Source organism: Carlito syrichta, unplaced genomic scaffold (genome assembly GCF_000164805.1).
Source record: "Carlito syrichta isolate Samal-C Ts95f unplaced genomic scaffold, Tarsius_syrichta-2.0.1 Scaffold107890, whole genome shotgun sequence".
In the NCBI taxonomy this organism is placed as follows: Eukaryota; Metazoa; Chordata; class Mammalia; order Primates; family Tarsiidae; genus Carlito; species Carlito syrichta.
In genome coordinates, this window is record NW_007051986.1 from 103728 (window position 1) to 113693 (window position 9966).

Consider the following 9966-nt stretch of genomic DNA (forward strand, 5'->3'; position numbering starts at 1 on the left):
CATGGCCACCGCAGCCTCGACCTGCTGGGCTCAGGAGATCCTTCTGCCTCAGCCTTCCAAATAGCTGGAACTACAGGCATGTGCCATCACGCCCAGCTAATTTTTAAAATTGGAATGGACGCAACATCCGCTTGCCAGTTGGCCACAGCCCACTCCCCTTTGTCTTCATTCAGTCTCACCCATTGTATTTTACTCACTTGGATCCTGGAGGCACTGAGTTTGTGGCTCCTGGAAAACACTCCTCACTTCTGCCTCTGTCAGGTGTTGATTCGCTTCTGGATCCCAGATGTCCCGCCTTCCAGTTCCCAGGTCACTCCTGGGAGCAACTTTCCTGCCCTGTTGCCCAGGGTGTCCCCAGTTCTATGGAGATTCAGTTCTCCCCTTTCAGGTATGAGGAGCTGGGGTTTGCCTGAGTGCCTGCATGTTTTCCTGGAGGAAGGACAGGAGCATACAGGGCGGGGTGGGGATTAGAGAGGTCAGAAGAAGCCCCAGGTGGCACTGCTGGGCTGTGTCTTGTGGGACTGGCCCTTTTGGGTCGGGGCATCACCAAAGGCAGCGTCCAGCTTGGTCAAGCATCTCTGTCCAATGACTCTCCATCTGCTGCCTACCCAGAGCCTGGCCACAGCAGGAGCTCAGTGCGAGTTTGGTGCATGAAGGATGAAGGTCTCGGCCGGACTGGGGCCTTCGGTATGAGATTAGCAGGTCGGGGCTTTTGCCCTGAAATTAGCTCATCATTTTCTTGATCTGCCCCTTTCCCAGGCCCCTTGCTGGTTTCCAGGGTTGAGGAAAGGACAAAGGGACGGGATACCTCCCTCAGTGCAGGCTTGGGCCTCCAGAGATACCCCAGGAAAAAGTTTTTGTGGGTGAGAGCTGTTTTTCTCTCCTTCTGGCAAAAGGTAGAGAAGACTAACAGTTTTGGGGAGGAGAGAGGCAGCCCCAGATGGAGCCCTGTGGGAGGAGTCACCTTGGGGACCACCTTCGCCTAGGGACCTCTCAGGTCCCTGCTCCTCTCAGAGCAACCTAGTAGGGCTAGAGAGAGGTGAGCCTAGGCTTGAGGTGCAGGTAGGGGCAGCCACAGAGGTGAGTGGGAACTCAGGTATGTGTGTGCCATTGGGGAGCTGAACTTAGGTCCTCTGCTTAGGTCCCTGAGTCCTGACTTCGTGAGGGAGGAAGTGTGACATTTGAACATGGACTCTCTCCCCCTTCCCCATCCCTGACTCTCTCAAGTGACCCTTGCTCTGACCTTAGCTGCTCTGTACCCACATCTTCCCCCAACAAATGTTAACCCCATGGAACAGACGCTAGAAACTCTCAGCACTGAATGGGTCTTTCATTGTTTTTGTTTTTTTGGCTTAAACTTTTTTTTTTTTTTGAGTTGGAGTCTCACTCCTTCACCTAGGCTGGAGTGCAATGGCATGCATGCTCACGACCACCCCAGGGTAGACCTGCTGGGCTCTGATGATCCTTCCGCTTCAGCCTTCCAAGTAGCCAGAACTACAGGCACGCGCTACCAAGTCCGGCTAATTTTTGATTTATGGTGGAGATGAAGTCTCGCCAAGTTGCCCGGGCTGGTCTCGAACCTGTGGGCTCAGGCAATCCACTCGCCTTGGCCTCCCAAAGTGCTGGGATTACAGGCTTAGCCACTGAACCTGGCCTGTTTTTTGTTTTTTGTTTTCAGTCAAGTTCTCACCCTGTTGCTCAGGCTGGAGTGCAGTGGCACCATCATGACTCACCAAAGGCTCAACCTCCTGGGCTCAGGCAATCCTCCTACCTCAGCCTCCCAAGTAGCTAGGACTACAGCCTCATGCCACCATGCCAGCTAATTTTTTGATTTTGTTGTAGAGACGAGGTCTTTCTATGTTGCCTAGGCTGGCCTAGAACTCCTAGCCTCAAGTGATCCTCCTGCCTTGGCCTCCCAAAGTGCCGATTACAAGTATGAGTCACCACACCTGACCAGAAGGATCCCTCATTGTAGAGAAGATGCATGATGGAGTCTGACAGAGACCCTAGAAGTGAGGATTGGACAGGCTCTCTGCTCCACCAAAGAGCTAACAACAGCAGTCAGTGGTGAGAGGCATAATTCTTAATAACTGGCAAAACATGGGCGTCAGCCAAGTGAATGTTACAGCTGAAGAGCAGACCTGGCACCACATATTGTCAGATATACAGTGTCATTGATTGTAAAACACACACATTATTGCTCAAAAAGAAAACTGTCGCTAAACTGTGACCAGTGCCCTTTCATCCCTTGTGATTTCTATTTTACACATGTTAAAAGAGCTCTTTTGGACTATTTCAACCCTAAGTTGAACCATCGTAAGTCAGGGACCTTCTGTATGAAATGCATGCACAGGCCACAAAGAGTGTCTGACAGCTGCCCAGCCAACAGTAGCCATGAGACATCGCAGATTAAAAGGACACCATATTCCGGGCGCTGGTGCAAGCCTATAATCCCAGCACTTTGGGAGGTCGAGGCAAGAGGATTGCCTGAGCCCAGGGGTTCGAGACCAGCCTAGGCAAATTGGTGAGACCTCGTCTCTACAATAAATAAAAAAATTAGCCATGTGTGGTGGCATTAGCCTGTGGTTCCACCTACTTGGAAGGCTGAGGTGGGAAAATAGCCTGAGTCCAAGCAGGCAGAGGCTGCGGTGGCCGTGAGCATGCTGCTGCACTCCAGCCTGGGTGACAGAGTGAGACTTAGACTAAATAAATAAATAAAAAGGCACCCTGACTTCAGAGAAGTTAATGTGAAAAAAAAAGTGCATCTTAGAATATATGAGCTGCAGTAATTTCTAACATCTACTGACCACTTAATATGTGTTGGGAGCCAGCCTTGGAGGCCCCCCTGATTGACAAAGTCCTGGTAGGCAGAAGACCCCGGGCCGCAGGGTGAGCCCAGGAAGCTGAGGCCCTTCTGTCTCCCACCTTTGCTGTTTGGTACCACCGAAGAATTCTGTGCAGTCGTGGAAGAAGAAAATGGCATGTTTATGTGAAGTCCTCACAGCTAACTTGAGAATGTCATGGTTCATTTTTCCATTTTCCCACTATGCCGCTTGGCCTTTTCTACATATGCAAGGGTTAAACTCTGAAGCACATCAAGAATGCTTTTTTTCACTTGGCTATAAGTTACTAGATATTGCTTGAGTAATAAATGATATAAGTATATTCACTCATTTGATTTAGGATTGTGCAATTTAGTGTTTAGACATAAGGTTCTTTAGAAGCACAAGTTTATAGTAAGTTCATTATGAATTCATTATAAGTTCTAACACTTATCTAGGAGTTATGTAGGTGATTTATAACACTGTTTTCACTGACTTACGATAAAGATTAATCGTTAAGGTTTTTACTTAATTCAATAGTTAAAACTCTAAGTTAACATTTATAGAGTGGGTTTTCACTGAATTCATAATATACTAATTGGATACTTTTATGATAAATTAACTAAATACAGAGAGCAACTTTGGGGGCCTGGGAAAACATCACTAAAAGCTTCTTTTGAGTTCTCTTTAGAAATAAACACTGCAGGATAAGAGAAGAGTAACGGAGACACCTGGACAGGAGAGGCGATTACAAAGCTCTGAAGGTCATAGAAGCCCCAGATGGGAAAACTGACACACGAAGAAATGTACACTTGAAAACTTTCTTGAGACATTTCAAGGACTGTAATTCGGGACTTTGGACTAAAACTATCATTTTTGGCTTTATGAATAAGACTCATTGTCTGAATGTTTATAGGGTTCTTGGCTTGTTTGTTGCTAAGACCGCTAGATGGTGGTAACTTTTAAAGCATATGTATGTGAAGGAATTTTCTTTTTCTTGCCCCTTTACGAATGGTATAAAAGCTCTGTGTTAACTAACATTAAATTGTCATCTGTTCAAGAAGCAGGTGTCCGAGTATAATGTTTTCGTCTTTCACCAATCCGTCTCTCCTTCAGGAAACCTCACAACCCTTGTAGGGGCTGGACCCCCACAAATACGTGTTAATTATCACCCAACATCCCCCCAATACTGTTGATCCTTTATTAGACCCATTTTGCAGATTAGGAAACTGAGGTGAGCAAAGAGGAAGGCAGGCCCGCCAGGTCTCAGAGCAGCAGATGGCAGAGCAGAGTTGAGCTCAGACTGACACCAAGTGTGCCCTCTTGTTCACTGACCCTTAAGATGAACAACCTCGAGGGTCTCAGAGAGCCACATTAACCCTCTGCCAGTGGCGTCCTCTCTGGCTTTAGGAGCAGCGGGTGCGGGACACTGGAGTGGCCCCTTCAGCAAACAGCTTGAGGGAGAAATCGAGGGCGGGTGCAGCCTGGGTCAGCATTCCCAAAGGGATGACGTCAATGTGGGGCCCGCAGAACTGAGAGAGGTTGTCCAGCGTGATGCCCCCGTTGGCCTCCACAGACACGCTGGGGAACTGGGCCTTCAGCGCAGCAGCTGTGGGGTGCAGTTCCTGCAGGACACAAGCCAAGGGAAGATGAGAGCCCACCACGTGCCCCTTACCGGGGAGCAGAGCCTGCCTCACCTCCGGCCTGAGGTAGTCCAGCAGGACAAGGTCGGCGCCCGCATCAGCCGCCTCCATGGCCTCCTCCAGGCTGCTACACTCCACCTCCACCTTCAGGGCAAAGTCGGCCACCCGCCAGGCCCCCTGCACCGCCTGCCAGGCAGCCAGGAGGGTGAGGGTGAGGACCAGGGACCAGACAAGGGCACTGGGGCACAGGGAGTCAGGACTGGCATACAAAAGGCCCCAGCTGGGCCAGGCACGGTGGCTCAAGCCTATAATCCCAGCACTTGGGGAGACCAAGGCAGGAGGATCGCTTGAACCCAGGAGTTTGAGACTGGCCTAGGCAACATAGAGGGACCTTGTCTCTACAAAAAAAAAAAAAAATTAGCTGGGTGTGATGGCGATCCTGCGGTCCCAGCTACTCAGGAAGCTGAGGTGGGAGGCTTACCTGAGCCCAAGAGTCTGTGGTGAACTGCACTCCAGCCTGGGCAATAGAGTAAGACTCTAATTCAAAAATAAATAAATAAATAAGTTGGATAATGAGGCCAGGGTTAATGAGGAAACTGGACATCAGGATGTTTTATATTAGGTTAAAATGACCATTTTGGGGGGTCCAAAAGTGGCAAAATATCAGCAATACTGACCTCTAATATTAAAATTAGAAGGGGGTCTTTTTTTTTTTTTAGTTGGAGTCTCACTCTGTTAATCAGGCTAGAGTGCAGTGGCACGCTCACAGCCACCGCAGCCTCAACCTGCTGGGCTCAGGTGATCCTTCCGCATCAGCCTTCCAAGTAGCTGGAACTACAGGCATGAGCCACCATGCCCGGCTAATTTTTTTATTTATTGTAGAGATGAGGTCTCACCAAGTTGCCCAGGTTGGTCTCGAACCCATGGGCTCAGGCAATTCTCTCACCTCAGCCTCCCAAAGTGCTGGGATTATAAGCATGAGCCACCGTGCCCAGCCTAGAAGGGGTCTTTGAAGACACTTTCACAGATGGGGAAACGAGCAGAGGCTTCGAGTGGTGGGTCCAAGGTTGAAGCACCATCGACACTGGCTTCCCCGCGTCCTATGCTCTTGAACATCTGGCTTCCCCCCTTCATTTTACAGACAGAACAGCTGAGCCTGGAGGAGTCTGGCATCCCTGACTCCAGGCCACGGCTATTTGCCAGGTTGTGACTGGGGGTGGAGGGAAAGGGCGTGATGAGGGTGAGGGTTGGACCAGGGCCAGGCAGGATAAGCACCTTCTCCACACCACCAGCTGCCACCACGTGGTTGCCCTTCAACATCACCAGCCCTCCCAGGTCATAGCGGTGTGAGGCGGCCCTGCCCACCAGGAGCACGTATTTCTCCACCAGCCAGAAGCCCGGCGTGGTCTTCCTTGTGCCAGCCACATGCCCAGTCCAGCCAGTCGCTCTGGCGGCCTCCACAGCAGTGGTGGCAGCACTGGCGATGCCACTGCAGCGGGCCAGTGTGTTAAGGGCCACGCGTTCTCCCAGCAGCAGGCAGTGGGCAGGGCCCTAGAACTCGGCCACCTTAACCACTGGCACCAGCTTTGATTCCTCAGGAAGGAACCAGGAGACCTGGCAGTTGAGTTGAGCAAAGATGGCATCAAAGTAAGGCCGCCCTGCCAGTACCCCGGGGGATTTGGCCCATAGCACCGCCTGCGTGGGGGCTGCCCCCCGTGACCAAGGCTGCATAGTTGAACCCTGGGCAGTCCTCTCGAAGCCAGCTGTCTGCCAAGGCTGCCAGGGTGGTTGGGGGCAGCAGGAGTGCCAGGCCTAGGAGGGAAAAAGAACAGCTGTTGCATTTGGCTGCCTCTCCTGCAGTCAGGGTGATAGTCAAAACATTTAACAACCAATTAAACCGGGCACTAGTCCATCAGGGTAAAGATCTGGGCATCCCAGGGGAAGAGCTGTGGCAGAGGGGCGTCCTGTGGGCTGGCCAATTTTCCAGACACCTAGTTAGATTAAACTTCTGATAAACATCAAAAAAATTTTAGTATAAACATGTCCTAGGTGGTTTTTAGGACAGGCTTAAAAATTATCTTCTGTTTATCTGAAATTCGAATTTAACTGGATGTCTTGTATTTATCTGGCTGAGTCAATAGCAATTGATCAAATAGAAGAGAAGTATTTCAATATTTTAACAGCACGTCCTGTGTATACCACCTCAAGGTCACACAGCAGCCATTCCAGTGCACCATGCCTAGAAGGATTAGCAGAATGTAAGCTTGTGTGTCCTTGTCGTCCTAGTCTTCACCATGGCACCAAATATTTTAAAGCCAGAAGTTCAGTTTTTTTAGACGTGGAGACTGTGGATCACGGAGGAAAGGAAAATTGGAGGCAGAGTCAGAACAGGGCCGCGCCGGTGGTTATGGCTGTCTGTCCCCTCTCTACCTTGGAGACCTCTTCCAAGCTCGAAGTTTCAACAAACTGTCATCTTCTCTAGAGATAGAGGCTGCACAAGCAGGAAAGAGCACGGGAAAATTGGGCTTGAGCCCTTTTTCTGCGAAGCGTAGCTTCAGGAACATGGGTGAACCCTTTGCCTATAAAATACGGCTTATGTACGCGGCGACCGTCACTCAGGCCCAGAGTGCATCGGGGAATGGGCAATGGGGTGACCGCAGTGGCAGAACCCAGACACGCTACATCATCGCCATCTGTCGGCCAGGCCAGGACCTGCGGTCTCAAGGGCACCTGCCATCCGTGGACTTGGTTTCCTATCGAGGTTGCAATTAGAGAGCACGCGAGGGTGTTTGGTTTAGTACACACACACACACACACACACACACACACACACACACACACACTCTCACAGACACATCTCTACTCCAAGTTGAAGTTAAGGTCAGACATTCTAGATTGCTCTGCTCTCAGAAGCAGGCCTTCTCTTGTCTTCCCCAAAGCCAAGTTACTCAATCTCTACCCACTTCTGCGCCATGGTGCTCCGTGACTGCACCAGGCCCTGCTTTCCCACGTTCTTTCCCACATCTGCCCCCAGATGGCTCTGGTTCCTCCATTGAGAGCCAGCTGGCTCAAGCTAGGTGCCGGAACAAAGACATAGTCCTTGTCTCCATCGGTCTGCCCAGCTAGGGAGAAGGCCTGTGAAGACACAGCAGTGCTGGAGAGCCCCCGGCCCCACCCCATGTCACTCCATTCAAACTAGGCGCCGTGATTTTTTAAAAAGTGAATTTGAATCCTGCAACTGGTAAGTATTAGATGCATCTGTACAATGGAATTCTACTCAAACTAAAAAAGGAACCAACTACGGATACACACAATGGGAATGTTTCTCAAATGTATTATTCTTTTGTTGTTGTTGTTTTGAGTTGGAGTCTCACTCTGTCGCCCAGACTGGAGTGCAGTGGCATGAGATCAGCTGATCCTTCCACCTCAGACTTCCAAGTAGCTGGAACTACAGGCACACACCACCATGCCCAGCTATTTTTTTAATTTATTGTGGAGGTGAGGTCTCACCAAGTTGTCCAGGCTGGTCTCGAACCTGCCCAGCCCTCAAATGTATTATTCTAAGTAAAAGAGCCAAATTCAAAAGGCTACAGTCAATATGATGCCATTTCACATGACATACTGAAAAAGGCAAAACTAACCACAGAGAGCAGATCAGTGGTTGCCTTGGGCGTGGGAGGGCTTGACCACTAAAGGGCAGCACAAGGAGGTGTTTTTTGGTTTTTGTTTTTGATGTGACTGAACTGTTTTATATCTTATCTGTGGTATTGGCTATGCAACTGATGGATTTGTCATGATTCATAAAGCTGCATGCCAAAAATAATGAATTTTACTTCCCATAACTATATGTTATTAAACTTGTCTTTAAAATAAAACAATAGGCGGTGGTGGCACTTTGGGAGGTCAAGGTGAGAGGATTTCCTGAGCCTACGGGTTCGAGACCGGCCTTGGCAACTTGGCAAGACCTCATCTCTACAGTAAAAAATAAATAAATAAATAAAACAAAAAAGTAAATCTGGACTGGGAGTCGTGACTCACGCCTATAATCTCAACACTTTGGGAAGCTGAGGTGGAAGGATTGTTTGAGCCCAGGAGCCCAAGACACAACACAACAAGACCTTGCCTCTACAAAAAAAATTAACCAGGCATAGTGGTGCATGCCTGTATTTCCAGATACTCAAGAGACTGAAGTAGAAGCATCGCCTGAGCCCAGGAAGTAGATGCTATGTGAGCCATAACTGTGCCACTGCACTCTAGCCTGGGTGACAGAGTGAGACTCCGATTCGAAAGACAAACAAGCCGGGCTCGGTGGCTCAGCCTGTAATCCCGCGCCTTTGGAAGGCTGAGGTGAGTGAATGGCCTGAGCCCGCGGGTTCGAGCCCCGCCTGGGCAACTTGGCAAGACCTCATCTCTACAATAAATCAAAAAATCAACCAGGTGTGGTAGCGCGTGCCTGTAATTCCGGCTGCTCAGAAGGCTGAGGCGGAAGGATCGCTGGAACCCAGCGGGTCGAGGCTGTGGTGGCCGGGAGCGGTCTCTGCACTCCAGTCTGGGGGACAGAGTGAGACTCCAACTCAAAAAAAAAAAAAACAAAACAAAGGAGTGTATTTGAATGAGTCACTCAGACGAAGATTCAATCTCCTTCGACAAACTCTATGCAGGCTCTCCCGAACTCTTTTTCAACTTGGCCTTGGACTTCGTGTTCACCTCTGCATTATCCAATTTCATCAGGAGTCCTCCATCTTCCATATCTGATCATGCTTAATATCTGATTGGGTTCCTCCTCCTTCACCACTCACCAGGTGAGATCTGTTCACCTTGGCCCATCTTCAGCAAGAATTCTGTCAGGTTGCTTTAGTCAGAATCTCCATTTGTCCCTGATGTTTCCTCTTAGTAATTTTCCATCCACTGACCCCCCACCCTGCTCCTTGCCTATAAATTTCCACTTGCCCATGCTGTTCTCGGAGGTAAGCCCAGTTCTATTCTAAGGTCTCTTTTCCCCTACTGCAATAGTCCTAAATAAAATCTGTTTTTACTGCTTTAACCAGAACTGTCCAGCTCTGGTTTTCTTTGATAGTTCTCCTGCTGAAACCTCACTTTCATAGCATTAGCTCCAGCTCTCTTGACTTCTTTCCATTTTTCTTTTTCTTTTGTTGTCAGGGTCTCATTCTTTTGCCCAGGCTGGAGGGCAGTGGCACAATCATAGCTCACTGCAGCCTCGAACTCCGAACTCCTGGGCTCAGGCAATCCTTCCACCTCAGTCTTCCAAGTGGCTGGACCTACAGGAGCATGCCACCATGCTTGGCTAGTTTTTTTGTTGTTGTTGTTTGTTTTTTTGTAGAGACGAGGTCTTGCTATGCTGACCAGGCTGGTCTTGAACTCCTGGTCTCAGGCAATCCTCCAACCTTGGCCTTCCAAAGTGCTGGGCTTACAGGCATGAGCCCCCATGGCCAGCCAGTCTACTTTCCATTTTTCATTGATCCTTTTTTTTTTTTTTTGAG

The 9966-nt window shown here is 49.5% G+C and overlaps 1 protein-coding gene across 1 annotated transcript in view; it reads right to left on the bottom strand.

Annotated features, from left to right (window-relative positions):
• Window positions 1-4228: 4228 nt before the first annotated feature.
• Window positions 4229-9966, bottom strand: part of QPRT (quinolinate phosphoribosyltransferase) — a 6104-nt gene continuing 366 nt past the window's right edge. The window contains 4 exon segments of the mRNA XM_021717089.1: window positions 4229-4447; window positions 4520-4651; window positions 5741-6178; window positions 6180-6277. Of these exon segments, the coding sequence (XP_021572764.1) occupies window positions 4229-4447; window positions 4520-4651; window positions 5741-6178; window positions 6180-6277 (887 nt within the window).